General features: G+C 40.4%; 2 protein-coding genes across 3 annotated transcripts; one reads left to right on the forward strand and one right to left on the reverse strand.

Annotated features, from left to right (window-relative positions):
* Positions 1–5,211: 5,211 nt before the first annotated feature.
* On the forward strand, positions 5,212–9,607 carry LOC103973118 (growth-regulating factor 5). Of its 2 annotated transcripts, XM_009387599.3 has the most exons (4): positions 5,213–5,585; positions 6,468–6,837; positions 8,738–9,210; positions 9,312–9,607. In XM_009387599.3, the coding sequence occupies exons 1-4, from the start codon at positions 5,402–5,404 to the stop codon at positions 9,317–9,319; spliced, it is 1,035 nt and encodes a 344-aa protein (XP_009385874.2). In that variant the 5' UTR covers positions 5,213–5,401; the 3' UTR covers positions 9,320–9,607. The 2 variants fall into 2 exon arrangements, with proteins under 2 accessions (XP_009385873.2, XP_009385874.2); XM_009387598.3 differs by having other exon boundaries at positions 5,212–5,585; positions 8,738–9,607.
* A 4,969-nt stretch (positions 9,608–14,576) lies between these two features.
* On the reverse strand, positions 14,577–17,755 carry LOC135607391 (thioredoxin-like 3-2, chloroplastic). The gene is made up of 5 exons (XM_065099168.1): positions 17,368–17,755; positions 16,497–16,571; positions 16,219–16,285; positions 14,930–14,947; positions 14,577–14,850 (listed from the first exon to the last, which is right to left on the reverse strand). The coding sequence occupies exons 1-5, from the start codon at positions 17,700–17,702 to the stop codon at positions 14,752–14,754; spliced, it is 594 nt and encodes a 197-aa protein (XP_064955240.1). The 5' UTR covers positions 17,703–17,755; the 3' UTR covers positions 14,577–14,751.
* Positions 17,756–19,146: the final 1,391 nt, after the last annotated feature.

Here is a 19,146-nt window from a genome sequence, read left to right on the forward strand (position 1 = left end):
TTGATGGCCAGCTCGTCAAAATTCATCAGACTTCTATAGTGTTGGAATATCATAGTAGGTTTGAAAGAATGATAAATCAAGCTAGAGATTGGTCGGAATGACAACTTCTGAGTATAATTATTGAAGGGCTTATTCCAGAGATATGGTGTGAAGTTAAGGCTCGTCAACCTCGCACTATGATAGCTGCGATCTCATTCACACATCTATATGAGAAAAAAATTAGCAAGGAAAGATCAACAAGGGATTTGTACTATGATAAAAAGTGGAGTATGGAGCACCGATATAAATAAGGGTAACTTCTGATGATTGAACTAATTGGAAAGGAACCGAAAGCTAAGAATGTAGACTCCGATCATGAAGGTATAAATTCTAATGAAGATATTGGACCTACTATATATACAATGCATGTATTAGCCGACTATTCTAACCGGCAAACTATGAAAGTTGGCGGAACTCTGGAACATCAGCTTGTTATAGTTTTGATTGATACTGATAGCACTAATAATTTTATGGACAGGAAAGTTACAGCCCGATTAGCTTACCACATTGAAGGCTTTGACAGATTCGAAGTAAAGATCGCTGAATGATAGATTTTAACTTATGATAGCAAATATTTTAAAGATAAAATTAATTATACAGGAGTTGCTTGCAATAATTACAACACTGAAAAATTGACTTGTTGCTTACACTATCAAAAAGTGGAGACCATACTTACTTGATCAATGGATTATGATGCATTGCAGATAGCCTATGACTGAAGTACTGAAAGAGAAGCTCCCCAAGTTGATGCTGCTCAACCTTGAGGACAAGGTTGATTTGAAGAGGGAGGAATTATTACTACCCTTTTTCTGAGCTTTTGAATAATATTTATTGAGTCTGTTTAGTCCAATTGTTTATTGAGTCTATTTGGTTCAGTTAGAGTCATGTAGAGATTTATTTAATATTTATTTATTATTAAGGATCCAAGTCCTAGTAGACCCTAGGTGGAACTCTATAAATAGTGATGTAACCCTTTCTTTTAAGGAATCAATCAATCACTAAAATATTATTCTAGTTTGTTATGACAAATTCTAGGAGGTCGATCCCCTCGAAGTGATCAAGGAGGCTAATCCCCTCGAAGTAATCATTCCCTTTTCTATTCTTTCTTTGATAATAAGACCTTAGGGTCTTATTAGGATACTCATACACCTTTGGGTTTGGACGATGCCCGATTGAATTGGACTTCGATAATGATTTCCTATAATATTTTGGTTGCTAAAAGGAGATTCCCTATATAACCTTAGGGTAGCGAAAGAATAGAAAACAAAATCCCCAAACTTTCCAAAGATGTGTTCGTTATCATGCAAAAATTGATGCGTAAAAATCAACGAAACTTAAATTCACGTGTGAGATAGTGTTTTACCTAGGGAGATCGTATATCCCTGAATTCCTATAGATCTATATGAGTGGATGAATGAGGTCAAACACCGTCCTTTCTAGCGGTGATCTACATAACAGGTCTACGACGATACTCAAATCTCCAAGCATTCTATATGAGGAGGAGAATAGGAAATGACAACCAAGAGAGGCTCTAGCCTATAAACCATTGGTTCCTTCCTATTTATAGAGGTCATTTATCAATATAACCCTAATGGATCCTACTTTATTGAGTATTGGATCTCAATCCAACTACTCAAGCCTCTTAGATTAATGGATCTCTATCCAATAATCTCTTATTGGCTCTTATTGGATCTCATCCATAGGATCCAATAATTCAGGGGCTTATTGGATATCTAATAAGATAGGGGCTTCGGCGGATATCTCATATCTGAACCTCTACTCATCGCAACGCATGTCATATGTGTGTGACCCACTAGGCCCAATATCGAGCTGGTTGTGAGTCATACCTATTAGAACTCCTTCTAGCTCAATGAATTATTATCTTCATAATAATTCACTCGACTCATCGATTACGGACGTACTAGACTACTACGCCGCGGTCCGTAAACGATATAGAGGAATCCAATCATTTGGACTCGTTTGTCCACAATTACCATGTACTTATAGTCCCTCATCTATCTAATATCCTAGAGATCGTATATCGGACATGGTGCTATCAGACCCATATAGTTTCTACTCGAGTCCCGCTCTAATTGGATTCTCCTAAAGAACTTTTTCTCTCTCAATCGGAATTATCATGGTTAGAGATTTATCTTAGCAAAAATACATAGGATATTTCTCTTAAGACACCGAGAGTGGATGATCCTCTATCGACACTCAATAGTCATCGTAAGGTTGGCTACCACTCCCGATGACCGACTGTGCTATATCTGGAACATCCAGACCTATAAGTCTGGTATCAAAGAATGGAGTACTTATATAGGATATCCTTGATGTCTCAAGTATAAAGACCAGATACACCACTAGGACTACGGAATCATTGTATGACAATAAGACATCATTAATCATCCAACATTTTGTAAGCAGATCAATCAGTGAACTCATTCTCCAATGAGCACCTGTACTGTATCCCCAATGTCTCCACATGAGTAGCTATGAGACCAGCTGCATCCATCATATGGACGAGTATATAGTATACCAATCTGTCTGGTTATCTCAATTTCCCTCTCGAGTAACATATGACCGGAATTATTTAGGTTCTGTGTTTAAAGATGAATCGATCTCATTATCGCGATCTTATCACGATTCGATTCACATTGCATAGATCCATAAACATCACAATATATTCAAGCAATAAATAATATAAAATAATAAAATATCAAATAATAATAATAAGTAAAAAGACTATGTGTTAAGTCACACGTGTCATCATTCACATGATTGGTTTGCAGAGCACATATGACTAGTATCAATAAAATATTATTGGGTAAAAATTCACTAACATAAGATATTTTAGTAGTTAGATAGAGATCCAACACCTAATATAATGGTTAAGTTAACAAGGATCTTTAAGGAAACTAAAGAGATTTATACGTACTATAAAGAATTAATGAGCAATAAAGAGTTTTAAGTGCTTGACCACATTAAATACTCCATCAGTTTTGATAGAAGTAGTCATTTGTGGCTTCTTATCGTTACAAGCCTAAAAAGAGCGTCATTTTAGCTCATAGATCATCTTTTTCTCTTTGGCATTTTTGGGAACACGATCAACGTCAGCCACTGTTGATTCGTGAATAATCATCAGGAGGATATATACATACACATAACGTAACTCTGGCGTAGTAAGTATTGGTTACACATTCATGTACACAAATAAACACACGTAAGAGGCCTGTTCTTGTTTCGCAGTTAAAGAAGTATGATTTGATTTCTTCCTATTCACGTGAATTGCTTGATTAGTGAATGAGGTTGCTCGGATCACGAACAGTCTCTCGGATCAGGTAGTACGGCTTCTCCTCTTGGGAGCGTTGGTGTTCCTGCTTTGGCCGACTGCTTAGCTACAGAAGTATGTTGCATCGACATGGAACAAATACTGATAGGGTTGATTACGAGCTCAGATGAAGACTTTGTGTGACTCCCAGATGTGTCAGTTCTTATGTGCTTGCAGGCTTTTTTTTTTGTTTAGAATGAGTTGGTTCATACCTCACCTGCAGTCTGCAGAGAAGGTAAATAACTTACCTTCTTCTTGTTGGTCTCAAAAGTTCCTGCACTATAGGTCAGTATATTGGGTGGATATCTCTCTTTCCTACACGTGGAAGGAAGTAGGGAAAAAGGAAAGAGTTTTCTGGATGATATCTCTGGTTTAGACAAAATAATCTTCTTTTCTCATTGATGCATGTCATGTGGCATCCATACATCCATACATTGTTCTCTGGAGGCCCCACCTGGTTTTAACTTTGGAGTGTAGAAATGTTGTGCATTTATGACTTTTGTAGCTGAGAAAAAAGAGGGGCTGGTGCTTTCTTTCTCGATGGATGCTTGGCGCAGTTCTCGTAAGATTTATGTCACTTGACCTCTAATAACAAGACCTGGATCCTGAAGTCACCATCTCAATTGCATCAGGTCTCTTTGGTGATACACCTATATTCTTGCTTTCTTCTATGCTTCCCTGGAGCCTTGCAGCATTGCAGATGGCATTCTTTTCTTCCAGGCACATAATTGCTTGAACTTGCAGATACATAATCTCTCTCTCTCTCTCTCTCTCTCTACTGTAGTGTACCCTTCATCCCTCCTTACTAGGTTCACAACAACCGACAAACGATGGTCCCTGTAGCACCGGCCACCCGAAAACTACGTAACACCGAAGCAGAGGTTCTCTTTGGGGGCGGTCGCGGACGTACCCATCACATGCACTTGCTGTCGTGCGAGGAGCAGCAGCAGGAGGAGGAGGAGGAGGAGGAGGAGGGAGAAACAAGACTCCTTCGCCCCTTCCCATCTCTTCCTTCCTCCCCCTTCACCATTTCGAGCTGCAGCCGTGGGGCCGCCGCAACGCCAACAGGCAAAGATCACAAGGAAGCAACATCTTTGGAGGAGTGTTGGATAAGTCATGGCCATCGATTCCCCCCCCCCCCCCACAAAAGCATCAATTGCGAGAGTAACCCACTTCCCCTCCTCTCACTTTGATTCCATGTTTGACACAGGAGAGGAAAAGGAGCAGAAGAAAAAGCTACCGGGGTACACAAGCAAGAAGATTCCAACTTGGCCAAGGTGGAGCTCATAATAGTACTCCTCCACCAAAAGATGTGGTGGGCTCATGCGAGTCATAAAACCCACATGCCTCCATATCAATTATTTGAGCCTTTAGCTTCACTACTCCCGTTCTTCACTCATGGTCATCCAGATGGTAAATGCGTCGAGAGCATCACGCATGTGAATCGACCATAAGGGGTATCATCGTATATGGCATTGCACGTTAGGTCATCACTCGGCTTGGTTCTCAGACCTAACTTATAAGCCCGTGGGCCACCTTTGCTGAGAAATCCAAAAAGAATGTCTTCGTTGTCTTGATTAGTACCGCACGTTAAAACCTAAGCTTAGATTGCAGACGAGATTTGTATCCGACCCAAATAAATAAACCATGACATATAGACTTGACTTATTTTAGATGGCACTAGATATACATTTTTTCACTTTGCCCCTCAATCTTTCATCATTTTACTTCCTCGGCATGTATGTATCAGTAGGTTTTTGCATTTGAACCCATGACGATTCACTATATTTCATAATCGCCCTTCTCCGTGGTCTATTATTAGTCCTTGCGTTTTACCCTATAAGACTGCCACCGTCTCTCTCCGCATCGCAACACTTCGGCCTTTCCCCATCCGAAAATGGCGAAACTTGACGGCTTCCCCTCACCGGTGGAGGATGCGTGCGTCCCTCCCGCCCTCGGCCATGAGTGAGCTGGAGGACGAGGGGCCTTCTTCTTGTCGCTCTCGCTCTCGTTCTTGTCTCTCCTTAGGCGATGAACAGCTTTGCGGCGGTGGTCGGGGGCCGGCCGCCGTTCACGGCGACACAGTGGCAGGAGCTGGAGCACCAGGCGCTGATCTTAAAGTACCTAATGGCGGGGGTTCCCGTGCCGCCGGAGCTCATCATTCCCATCCGGAGGAGCTTCGAGACCTTGCCCGGCAGATACTACCACCCTTCGCGTAAGAGGCCGGCGCCGAGGCCAAGTCCTTTTTCTTTTGTTCTCTTGGAACGTTCTCTTCGTCCTCTTCTCCCCATTTTGCCGCTGCCGGTTGTTTCCTCTTGAAGCTTTTACGATTCAGAGTTGTTTCAAAGTTAGTCCCTTTCTTGAATCGAGGGTTTCTCAGCTTCCGCATCAATTTGTTGACTGTTTGGCTACGATGTGGTACAGTTCTGGGCGATCATTTGTTTGCAGTGGTTTCTAACTTCTCCCATGGGTTTGCGCTCCCAAAGTTGACAACTTTTCATGTGTTGCTCTTCATTTGGGCTTTTTGGTTGGTTTCTTGGGTGGTCTTCTTTATTTGTGGACAATATTAGCTTAGATTTGATAATCTTAATCGTCATGTTTACGATTTCTCGAATGATAGGTTCGGAGAGATAGGATCTGTTCTACTTCTCTCTGTGAAAAGAAATTTAGCTTGTTGGGAAATGGTCATGACATGTTGAAGTTGCCTAGGGGACGCGGTTGGGAAGTTCTTGCTATTTGCAGTAATTATTGGCAGTCTTTCCTCCATTAAAATTTGTGGGATCTCGATTCTTGATTACCCTTTTTTGGTAGTTTTCAACTCTTTCTTGGAGCTTTCTTGTTTGCCTTTGTGGCTTTATGTGATAGTTTTGCACAATGTGATCTGTTTTACTGCTATAGAAACTTTCATATCCTTTTTCTTAGATTTTGATTGGTATTTAGGGTAGTCTCAGAACCTTTGGGCTTAAGTTCCTCGACTGCTGCTAGTAGTCAACTGGATCATCATGGCCTCTTTTATTTCTCCATTCTTCTCTGTGAGATCTCGCCTTGCAAAAGTCGCCTTTTAGATTATTATTGCAATGTTTTCCTTTGGATTCAGTGAGTTACTATTCATACTACGGGAAGAAACCGGACCCAGAACCAGGGCGATGCCGTCGCACCGACGGAAAAAAGTGGCGTTGCTCTAAGGACGCGTACCCTGGTTCCAAGTATTGTGAGCGCCACATGCACCGTGGCCGCAACCGTTCAAGAAAGCCTGTGGAATCACAAACTGTCGCTCCATCCCAGACTTCCTCATCGGCGTTGACATCCCTCTCTCCCTCTGTGAGCAATGCCAGCGGCACCGGTGTTGGAAGCTTCAGGGGCATCACCCTGCAGCCGATCACAGGGCCAAGCAATGCACAGAGTTTGTGCTTTGGCGGTGCTAGTTCATCTCAGCTACCCATGGACACTGGCACTTTTGGAAATCGGTATTTTTTTTTCCTTTTTTTGTTTTACTTCAACACAAACAATTATTTGTTCTTTTTATTTGTTCAGGATCAAAATCTCAATATGGTGATTCTGTTTGTTAGATAATTTAATCATGTAATTTGGAATTTGGTCATGTGTGATAAAAGGAGAATATATGCTTTATGTAGGCTCAAACCTAAATGATGATATGCTGGGAGTATATGGCCAGATTCTGTAACGTGTTATAGTCTTTAGACTTCCATGGTTCCACCTGAGTTTCTATAGAACAGCTGCTCCTCCGAGTGTAGGGTATAATACATTATCAATTCACAGCCAACCATTTTGGTCAAATTGTAGACTAAGAGCAATGTTTTGCAGGGGTAGGACTAGATCCATTGACCCTCCCAATATGCTCCCAATGGAGCCCATCTTTTGAAAAAGAGAAAAACCTTCTGAGTCCATGCTCCTGTTGTCAGTACTGGAAGAACTGGAAGTTTTTTCTCCCTTGTGGATATTAGATGTTCCAGGTTTAAAGTCTGACAATTCTCATGAATTTTCAGATTCTACTTGCAGTTGTCTGAATCTTTTACAAGCTGCACAGGATCTTTTATTTGGTCCTAGTGCAGGCTTTGCCCAAGCTCTGCATTCCGCAGATTGGGAGATTGACTGCTAGTTTAACATATGTTTTGGATGTGCCTTAGCTGCATATTTGGCTGCTTTTCCTATTTTAAGAGTTTTTTTCCATTTGAGAGGTGGGAGGAGTTTTTTCCCCCCTTTTTCTGAGTGCAGTCAAAGTATGCATTCTAGCCATAATCTTTTCTGCATCTAGTGAAGTCTAGTGATCAATATATTAGATAATGCTAAGTTACTTTTCTAAATTATGTCTTGGTTTAACATGCATGCTTCTATCTTTGCCAACTTTCCACGTTATGTAATAAACTTGCTCCTGTTAAGTATTTGTTGGTAAATGGCCATATTCGTTTTCAGTCTCCGCTTATTGCTGCGAAATTGGTAGGCAACGGTAAGCATTATGTTTCCGGATAGAAATTAGAAATTCCTGACAATGGAGAGGCATATCTGTTCACCTATTTATCACATGAATATCTATTTTTCGCAGCTTCTGGTTGGAGAATGTTTTCAGGAGCTTGTATAGATGTAATGACTAGTAAGTTTTTTTTTTTTTCATTATTTGTCTCATTGAAGCCAGTTAAACTGAGATTAATCTTTGGACGGGGTAAGTTTATATTGCCTGCAAAGAAAAAGGCTCATTGCATTCATCTTCTTTTTACATATTTCAGAGATTGCACTGTTTTCAGTGCTTGCAAATTGCAATGCCCCGTGTACTTGGGAAACAAATCAATCTGTTAAATATCCTCGTTCGATTGATGGAAAGAAGTATGCGTAGTTGGATTTCTTGGTCCATTTTAGAGCTTAAGAGTTTCGATTGTTAATAGTGCCCTGTTCTTGTTTGATGTGATAACATTAAAAGATTGTGCTTTTGACATTCTTTGTTAACAGTTTAATGTATATCATTACTCGACTTAACAACCAAACTACACTTCTATAATGGTCTATGATGAAGCAAGTTTAAGCATGGGTTTTGATTCTTCATGTTGAATTGAAGAGTGAAATAAGCATGCTTGTGATAATGTATTTCAACGTTGTGTTCTAGAATGTATCACTTGAAGCAAAAAGAAGTATGATTGCAGATCAGATGAAGCATCACTCAGAAAAAAAGAATAGAGCAAGAAAGCTGCATGTAGTAATATGGAGTCATTATCCAGTTTTACTTGTGTTAGGGACTTTTGAAACCTATATGGAAATTTCTGGCTCCTACTAGTTTTCCATCAAATTTTGTATTTCATATGCTGGATTTTTTTAACGTGCTTTCATTAGGGAGTAATGGATCTAATTTTGCAGGTACTTCTCTGGACTTAAACCTGATGCGGATGAGCACAGTTTCTTTTCTGGAGCGTCTGGCACTGCTAGGGCCCTTGGGGTGGACTCATCATTGGACAGCTCATGGCGCCCAATGCCACCACCAGTGTCCTCGTTTTCTCTGTCAAAAACACATGACCTTTCCATTCTGCAGAATGCCTACCCACAACTTCAGTCAGTGCAAGATCTTGGGCAGGTTACAATCAACTCACTCTCTCGACAGCAACAGCAGCATCATTCTTTCTTTGGAAGTGAGTTTGGTTCGTCGGAGCCCGTGAAGCATGAAACGCAGTTGCTCCGGCCCTTTTTTGATGAATGGCCAAAGACCAGAGATTCTTGGTCAGATCTTGAAGAAGACAGATCAAACCGGACCTCGTTTTCCACCACCCAGCTCTCTATTTCCATTCCAATAGCCTCATCAGACTTCTCCAGCACCTCTTCCCGGTCCCCGAATGGTGGGTCTCCATCCTGAACCACAATCCCCACTTGTGATTCTAGATTTCCAAGGTTGGTATGCCCTCTTCCAGATCCTTATCCTCGAATTGTATCTCTGCAGATGATTGAGCGAGGAGTCGTCAAGCCTTTCTCTGAAGTCATGAACCGATAACTGGATGTTCTTGTTTGTTTGAGGTCTTCTTTGAGGACACCAGCGATACTTTCAGAGCCATTTGGTTGAGGCATTCTGTGGTGCTTTTGATGTCATCTCGTAGTTGTGAAACAGTTATTGTTGTAGTTTGGTAATAAGTATATCCCGAACCTATTTCCTCTTTGTTACTTATGCTATCTTCTCGTACTGAACTTTCTGTAGAAAGCATGCAAGAAATTGTGTCTGACTGGAGACGTTAATGTTGACTTGCAAGCTTGCCTATGATAATTTAGAGGATTCCTGGCTCCATCCGCACAGCATTCGGTGGCTGTGTGATTTGGTATGCTATGGTAAGGTTGAGCACAAGAAAGCCGAGAGATGCAATGAGCCCCTATCGACATCTGAAAAGTTAGATTGCCTACAAGCAATCATAAGTATTGTTTTGCCCCGTGCTTCAGTTCAATTGACTTGACTGCTACTTCAGACCAGAAGCATATTTTGCCATTGGCTACAGCGCATGGATGTCGGTGCGTCTCTTTGTCGCATCTACGAGGAACATGATGGCAGCATCCGGGACTAACCTTGGGCTTTTGCTTTGGAACCCATCTGTTTAGGAAAAGTGTCATAAGCCCACAATTCCTGTAGCTCAATTGTCCATTGATTTAGGGAGGAATTATGATCAGCAGTTGGTGTTCGACCAAAACTAGAGACAACGAGGGTAGGAATTCACTGTGAACAGAGGCATTTATTCTTTTTTTTTGGGTCGAGAGAGAAGGGGAGGTATCAAAGACTCGCAGGCTGATGCCCTGGCACGCCACGTCGGCTCAGGGACCCACCTCATATGTCGCGAACCTGACACATGAAGGAACCCCTCCCTGGACCCCAAGTCTCTCCGCCTTGCTATTGGATCCAACGAGTGGGGTCCCACTTGCACGACCATCCGCGAGGCACGTACGGACGCCAGGAGCCCCTGGTCCGCCACGTTGGCTCGGGGACCCACGTCACCAGGTGAATCTGACACGTGGAAAGAACCTCTATCGAGACCCAAACTTCTCTGCCTTGCGATTGGATTCGCCCAGCGGGTCCCACATGCAGCGACCATCCGCGAGGCAGGTAAGCGACTCGCGGAATCCTCGTACGGGTAAGACGGGGCCTGCTGCACCTGCGCAGGGCTCTCTCGCACCGCCCAAGGCCTGGCTGGATGACGTGGAACAGATGGGTGGTGGAGGACGGTGTCTCCCGTACGGCTCCTGGAGCGCCCGACTGGGCGAAACACAAACCATTCGGACAAACGAGGTGAGATTACGTGCCGAGGTGGCATTGTGAGGGCCGTTGGATCATAACGGTTCGCGTTGTCTTTCGTGCGGCCGTGTGATCTCTTCTCCAAGTACATTTTTCTATATAAATCGCAATATAATTAGGCGGTTTGGGAGGGAAAAAGAAAAAGGAATTCGAATTATGCCATTCGAACACAAATAGCGAAACCCTCAACTTCCTCGCTTGCCCATCGTTCTTTCTCTCCTCAATCTGGTTTTTTCCCTCTCCGAGCCCATCAGGAGCCTCCTCAGTTCTTGCTTCTTCAAGGTTCTCGACGAGACCTATGCTGCCGCCGCAGGCATCTTGCGAATCTTCGAGGTAATCTCGATGAGCTTGTCTGTCTGGCTCGATGTCTTGATGTCTTGTGGACGATTTCTTGTTCGTTTCTTCGGGAAAGGAGGGTTTCGCTTGGTTAGCTTCATAGATCTATCGTGCGATTTTCATAGTGCGAGCGCCAACAATTAGGATCTTGGTTTTGTCCTACGGTGATGTCTTCTTGGTACTCGGGAAGTTAAGGTTCCGAGTGTAAGATCCATGTATAAGATATGTTGCGTGGATGTCCAACGGATCTCGAAGTTTGAGCACAAATAATTAGGATCTTGATTTGATTTTCTTGTGAGTGATGTTTTGTTCGTAGTTGGGTAATCAGGATTCCAATTGTTCATTGATGTTTACCAGTTGGGTAATCAGGATTTCTTCGGGAAAGCAGGGTTTCACTTATCAATCGATAGTTAGCTTCTGAGATCTATCGTGTGATTTTCATAGTGCGAGCGCCTACATTTAGGATCTTGATTTTGTCTTACGGTGATGTCTTCTTGGTATCCCGGAAATTAGGGTTCCCATTGTAAGATCCATGCATAAGATCTGTTGCGTGGCCGTCCAACGGATCTCGAAATTTGAGCACATATAATTAGGATCTTGATTTGATTTTCTTGTGAGCGATGTCTTCTTCGTGGTTGGGTAATCAGGATTCCAATTGTTCATTGATGTTTTACCAGTTCGATATTGAATTCATATCTAATCCTTGATCTGTTGCCAGGATATCGGGCGGATTTAGTAGAGTGACGGCCTAGAAATAGGATCTCAGTTTTTTGTTCCTTTGAGTTATCGTCATGTTGATATTTAGGGAGATTAGGATTTTGATCGTCGATTGATATTGAACGCACCTAATCTTAGATTTGTTGCATCTTGAATGGATATAGGGTCGTTCTTGAAGTGCGAGCACCCACAATTTCGATCTTGATTTGATATCTTTTCTTGGGAATTTCCTCATAGTTACCATCAATTGTGAAACGATATATCATCTTTCCTCACTGTTTATATATATATATATATATATATATATATATATATATATATATATAAACTAGCAACATTTTTTTAATCATGTAGACTGAATTTTCCCATGTAAAAAAAGTTTCGAGCGAGCTAGGTGGATTGGAGTTATAAACAGTCCCCAAATAACAAAATCTATCTGAAAATGACCATTATGACCAAATGATCTGGTGTCTACTTTAACCTAGGCACCATCACATGGTCGGTGTGTTCGAAATATCACTAGCATTTTCTGAATTTTATCCACACGTTATGTTTTTAAATCCTCTAGGTGATGCTAATTCAAGGTTTTCTAATATCGAAGATTAAAATAAAATTTTATTGGAGAAGATGAAGTGATTAGATGGTAACATGTAGGAACAATGTTTCAAGTCCAAAAAGCATGGGAACTCGGCCCTAGAAAGTGTCCAGCTGGTAGATAGTTGGACGCACAAAATCGTTTATCTGAAACAGTTGATTTGCATCCTTTAGTTGACATTTATTTATTTCTTTTTCTGGCACCACACATGATTTTTTTTCTTTGTTTTGACATAACTAAGATGTTTAATATTCTACCTTCTCACACCAAAAAAAGAAAGCCAAGAGATTGATACAGTAATGGCATATCAATTTACATATTCACAAGCAGTTGGGAAGCGTAACTATCAGTCCCCAGTGACATTTCCCCTTCTTTATACCTAGACTTACTTAATTCCACCATCCCAATCTGCAACCTTTTGGCCCCTCTATTTGATCCTTAAAAGTCAAATAATTTGCCCTATTATGATCTGTAGTTTGAAGTGAATGTTTTTGATGAAAAGGAAATATATGGTGGGTTGCGCATCTTTATGCTGTTGTATTTCTCCTGGAAAACACAAAAAGAAAAAGGAATAAAATGGAAGTTAAATTGCCATGCCAAAGATACTGCAGGGTCCTCCTAAGTCGTTATATTTCCTTTATACATCAACAACTTCTTGGAAACCAACTTCTTCCGCTCACCCACCTGGCTACCAGGACCTAGGTTTCTGTTTTATTTTTAGTTTTTGCTATTAGGACCTTAGTTGCAATCCAAGAATGTTTAGGATATATTACAACTAGTTCTGCATAAGACTCTGCTGACAGTGGTCGTGCAAATTTATCAAATTAAGTGTGACCTAATGGCACATAAAGGGCAGTACCCCATCTCTACTGTATTAGCGAGATAACCGTGGATTCATAGTAGAACAGGTGGCTGCATTTTTGTGATTAGGAATAGGATAATCGCAGTACAAAAAAATATAGTCAAAATAAGAGGCATTTTGCCCATCAAAAGGCGTGAAAGCAGAGTGTACCGATTCATCTCTCTGTTTGTAACTTCTCAACTGGTTTTCCGCAGTATGCGAGGCACATCAACAAATTGGCAACCCAATCCTACAAACGTCACATGATATCTCTATAATATCATACTTCAGAACCCACATATTTCTAAGCATTTTAATCCTGTTCTGTAAAGTAGGAAATATACTTTCCAGATTTAACATGCTGTTGCAGTTAAGTTCATTTGTCAGAGTTTTTTTAATCCTGCTAAAATAGCTATTTGTCACACAACTAATCAGAAAAGTTTTTATCATTTCGTTCAGGATACTAGATCTCGGTACAAACCCGTGTAGCTTTGTTACCATGTGTCTGAACTCTGAAATTGCAGCTTTATTTATTTTCTCCTCAAGCTAACTAGATTGATTTCAAGGAGACGAGGAGCAAATTACGTTTGGGTGATATTAATGGTTTGACATTATGCATATGTAACATGTTTTTTCAAGCCATCTTCCTAGGCCATGTGCCGTGATGCAATTCGTGAGCACTCTGTACCGTGAAAATTTTATGCTTTTCTATTCGGACAGCAAAGTTTGTGTCGATCACAGGAAGTGTTTTCAAGAAATGAGGTTGTGATGCTAGGTGAATTGTGATTCATGAGTTCATCAAAGAGAATCAACCAAGTCGTTTTTTCTGAGTCTATTTGGGCTGAGCAATCATTGGTTTTTTGGGATAATTCCAGTGTTGAACGAGAAGTAGATCAACCTCATTTTGCATCTGTGTTCATTAGCTTTCATAGTACCCTAACGGACGTCCAGGATGAAGTCTGTGTTATGATCAATTTGTCATGTTGTCTTGATAGGATTCAAAGTTAATAACAGGTGGTTTAGGGAATGACTCCAAGTTGATGGGATATATCAGCCGGTCGTTTGGTGAATCATCAGTTGATCTCAAGCGTCGGTTTCCCGGCCTTTTGATTGGAGCATACTCATATATCCCACCCGTCCGTTCACCGGACTCGCGCGACAGGGCAAGTAGACCGGAACAAGCAGCGGGCCTGGCAAACTGCCGTGCGCTGATAACCCGGTTGGTGCGCAGAAAGTTTATTCCTGTGGTTTCTCTACGGCTTGCAAATCGCTGTAAACGTTATAGATGAGCCCAGTATCATTCATTCAGCTGGTTTTTATGATGTCGAAGATCATAATATCGAAGAACCTTTTATTAGGTTTCAACATGCTCCTTAGGAGTAAAAAGAAAAGGAATTTAAAAGACAAGCAATGGATTGAGTTGGTGGCAAAAAATGACAGTACGTATAACTACTTCTAACTCGAGTTCATCCTTCAAGATTTTGATCATACCATCCGTGCAACTTTAATTGATCTCAATGAAAATAAAGTTGCTGTTCCTCCCTATCTCCATCAAACAGGACAACACAGTACAAAAGACAGTGTGAGGGGTGGGGGGGAGAGGGGGAGAGTGCACAAGATCAATCCTCATTGTCAATCATCTTACGAACATCATCGACAACCATCCATGCCTTGTATCCAGCAATTACCCCAGCTTGGTTCTGAGAGTCCCTCCACAACTGAGGAAATCATGAGTAATTAATAGAAAATTATGTAAACGGTCATTAAATATTATTAAAGATGGGATGTTAGCTTTACCTGTATCGTTGGCATCTTCTGCTCGAGTTCCATGTTTTGCAAGAATAAAACCAAGCATCAATAACAAAGATAAAACCTTTTACTAATGTGCATTGTTAAGTACAAAAGAGGGAGGGGAATACATCGTGACACTGGTAGAGGCATAAAAGACAATTTTTATGTGCTTTAGCTGAAGAAGAATTGAACGACAACATAGAAACAGATGCGAATTATGATGAAGATCTCAAGCATCGTCAACAGTTTGAGACAACCATATAACGGACGTCTACCATCCTTTGGAACATTTATCAATTGTCTGCTTTAGTGAAGAAGACATCTAATTTGCTTGGAAAAACATGTTATATGCTGATCCAAACAGCATTGCTTAAAAAATCCAAACATCAACAATTTATTGCGAGACCATACAAAATTGTGCACACACATTAGAACATTGGCGTATGCATAAGCATAGATATAACCAAGTTAAACACAAATATCATATGTATCACAAAGATTGTTCCATAATTATAAAATTTATTCTTTTACCATTGAAACCGCCGAAGAGAGTCTCACAACTTTCTATGAAGAAGCACAGGCACACAAAGACCTGGACGCTATCTAAAGCAGATTGGCACATGGATTCTGATTGTCTGAAAAAACGACAGTTTGGAGGATAGTATATAATCTCTGCTGCAAATTTTTCTACTAATTTCAGAATAACCAATCCAATGATTTCTTTGTAACATGTTGTATGTGTGACAGTCTGTTACCATATCCTTGTCTTAAAGCAATATCATATTTGTCAGCTAGCTTAACTGATAAAGATTTTGACAGTACATTGCAAGGTCCTAAGCTCGAATCCCACCAAGAGATCATGGTGCTAAGCTCTAATATGATTCAGAAGGCTATAATTTCCTTATGCAGAAGACATTAGCTCCGTTTAATAACCCAGAACTGGTTTTCCCCTCTGGGTACCTAACTTATTTATTCCCTATCTATTTTCATGCAATTATAAGTTAGGTCATCAAATGTCTTTCTTTATGCTAAAGTCAAGTTTGACATAAAATTAGCTAATTATCATGTCAACTACTCGTTTTTTCTGTCTCAAAATGCTTATAGCAGATTACTGACTCTCCAACAACCACACTTGAAAGTAATAGTTTTCAACTTTTCCAACTAATGGAATGCGTTATTGACAAGGTATACAAACTTTACATTTAACAATGGATAATAAATAGAAAAGTAATCGCACGAACTCATTCAGAATATTATTATAAATAGAGAAGAAACTGAATGAAACTAAGCCTTACAGTGATTCCAGCACGATTCACAAGCCTATGTGGAACTGTGTTCACATCGATACAGTAGAACCTAATGCTGAAACATAAAACAAATCCAAGACTGTAAGAACCCAACAAATTTCCATGAATTGTATAGAGCAAGGATAATGAAGATAGTAAAGGGATTTGGGTGTTCTAACCAAGTTAAGTAAACTTCTCTGAAAAAAAGAAATAATAAATATTGTACTAGCGAATGAACTTCCAGTATAGAAAAAAATGAATCTATTAAAAGAAAGTCGATATCCAACCTTGGGTAGTACTCTGCTGCCAATTTTTCCAATTTGGGTTTCAAGTATATACATTTTCTGCACCAGCTAGCCATCCTACACATCAAGATGTAATGAAAGATTTAGAACAGTGGGAACAAATTAGGAAGATCATGACATCCACGCTGTGTAGAAGTTGTTCTCACAAACCACGGCCTGAGATGTTCCTACATCTGAGAAGGCTTTTCACAGTGTTGTATGCCAATAAACAGAGTAGGCAGCTCATGGCCCAAAGGTTTCTTAGTAATATTTACAATTATATCTCAATAAACATAGGCAGCTTATAGTCCAAAGGTTTCTTAGAAATATTTACAATTAGCTGTTAACGAACAGAAACCTTTTCATTTTTTGCATCAAACCAAATGCAAAATGTATGGGTTGTTACCAACACATGGAAACAAATTTAACCTAAGCCATTCAAACATAATCACATAATTCAATCAATAAACACTAAGGCGTTATCAGAATATAAATAAAAAGAATAACAAAAAAAATTAGCACAGACTAGAAGTCAAGAAGCACAAATAAACAATGGAAATCAAGACCCAGAAATCTAACAATTGCACATAATTTACTCTTCTAGTTTATTTTTATATTCCAAAAATTAAAAAAGGAAACTTCAAAAGATATATACTGCAAGTATTGTCTATTGTTTATAGACACAGGCAATGAGGAACCTATTGGCACAATATGAGCACGTAGAGCGGGCAAATTCACCAAAAGAAAGCTCATAAACCTCAATTAAAACTAGGGTTTTGAAATTGTATAGTCCAAAAATAATGTAATAAACAAACCTAGCAAATAAAAGGAAAAAGCACAAAAGAAGGAAGAATCTAAAGGCTCAAAACCGAACCATAGAACAACGATCGGCTCCTCGAGCTGATGCGCCTCGGCGATGATCCGATCGAAATGCTCCTCGCTGACGATAGGCTCGAGCGCGACCGAGGTAGGCGGTTCCTCCTCTTCCGGCGACGGGGCCACCTCCTTCGCACTCCAGGCGGTCGTTCCACCGGCGGCGGCGAAAGAAACAGCCCTGCTGAGCGAGATAGTACCGATCGAAGGCGGGGAAAGGGAGTTTTTGCGGTTGAGGCGGGGAAGGGGAAGGCAGGATCGAAGGGCGGGGTGGTGCCGCGGGAAAGCCGGGTAGTGGAGACGACGAGGGACGGCGGCGAGGTGAGCGTCGGACATCTCCCAAGCAATCGCGTGTCCGACTTGGGAGATTCAAATAACTGAAAATAGCAGCATTTTGTCGTCGCAGTCGTACTCGTCGAGTATTCTTATACGTTTTCCTTATTTATTTATTTATTTTATTATTACATATATATATATATATAATGGATTTTTTAATAATAAAATTAGAGTATTTTTAATCACTTATGTAACGATAGACTAATCAACAAATTATTGTGTTTAAAGATCGTATTAATCGGTATGGATCAAAGTAAAAATATGCATTACAAACAAAGATGGTGAATAAATTAGTCTGAGGACCAAAATAGATAACTTTTTTCTATTACTTATTTTAATGATGAAAGAATTATGATTGGTTTTACACAAACACAACCTCATTTGCAAACAATCAGCGAATAATCTGATTTGACTGAGTTGTTGTTGGGTTTTGAGTTTGGCTTCCAATAAAGAACACTGTGTGGCATAGGATGTGACGTCAGATTGATCCGTGTTTCCGATGTGTGACTTTTTCCACACAAAAGTTCCAAATAGGGGTCACCAAAATGTGGTGTTTTAGAGTTCTGAAAAGTGAAAATTAATGCAACAAAAATAGATGGGGGAATGGATTGATTGACACGTTAAACGCATCCAAAGTAGGAAAAAGATGAAATAAAAATGATAATTGCATTTGTATTCTCTCGATCTAAAAGAGCATCGTGGAATTGTTCTCCATGACGAATGCCCACTGCTTGATTAGAATTCTCTTGTAAGATTCCTTGGTCAACAACCATCTCATAAATGGTCAAAATTTCCCCTTTCATTTTTAGATTGCTCATCTCTGAATGATGAGAGATTCCCTTATTTGAAATCTAACATACAAATCGATTGCGTAAACGATTAAATTACTCGGCACGATCATCGTCTTGATCAGACCGCGGAGGTGTGGAGAAGCAAAGCACAGCTTGATTAACTCTTGTGGTGTTTCAACGTATAAGCATATGATTATGTGCACGCAATCACATGGTTAGCCTTTAAAATAAGAGCTAATCATGTGCTCTCATGAATTATAATCGAGCATATGGACTGCCTCCACGTGCCTATGTCTGTCTCCAGCATCGTATATCTTCTTCACACGACCTGCCTTGGCTTTTGGCATTTGGCTTTCGATTGCAAGGCAGAGTCAAAAACTCAAAAGCCATTCCGATACATGCACAAAAGTTTTGGTTGATGATGATGATGATGATGATGATGAGGACAGTGTAGCTAATCATAATCACCTAGTTTTTCTCCTGCATGGATCTATCTATCTATCTTTAAATGCCTCAAACAAATGACAGAAACTGGATGTCACGTGAGCCAGAGATCATGTCAAGAGTCAGTCCTCTGATGGAATCTCACAAAACTAGGGGAGAACTTGTACGTGAATGCCATAGTATTTCAGCTTCTTCTTTCATGTCTCTTT

This window comes from Musa acuminata, chromosome BXJ2-3, assembly GCF_036884655.1.
Source record: "Musa acuminata AAA Group cultivar baxijiao chromosome BXJ2-3, Cavendish_Baxijiao_AAA, whole genome shotgun sequence".
NCBI classification, from domain to species: domain Eukaryota; kingdom Viridiplantae; phylum Streptophyta; class Magnoliopsida; order Zingiberales; family Musaceae; genus Musa; species Musa acuminata.

Excerpts from the sequence above, each read along its gene's own strand:
- LOC103973118 (XM_009387598.3), top strand. The coding sequence starts at position 5,402 with ATGAACAGCTTTGCGGCGGTGGTCGGGGGCCGGCCGCCGTTCACGGCG. Across the intron at positions 5,586-6,467 it reads CAGATACTACCACCCTTCGC|TGAGTTACTATTCATACTAC; the intron begins GTAAGAGGCCGG and ends CTTTGGATTCAG. Across the intron at positions 6,838-8,737 it reads ACTGGCACTTTTGGAAATCG|GTACTTCTCTGGACTTAAAC; the intron begins GTATTTTTTTTT and ends CTAATTTTGCAG.
- LOC135607391 (XM_065099168.1), bottom strand. The coding sequence starts at position 17,702 with ATGTCCGACGCTCACCTCGCCGCCGTCCCTCGTCGTCTCCACTACCCG. Across the intron at positions 16,572-17,367 it reads GAGCCGATCGTTGTTCTATG|GATGGCTAGCTGGTGCAGAA; the intron begins GTTCGGTTTTGA and ends CTTGATGTGTAG. Across the intron at positions 16,286-16,496 it reads GCAGCAGAGTACTACCCAAG|CATTAGGTTCTACTGTATCG; the intron begins GTTGGATATCGA and ends TTTATGTTTCAG.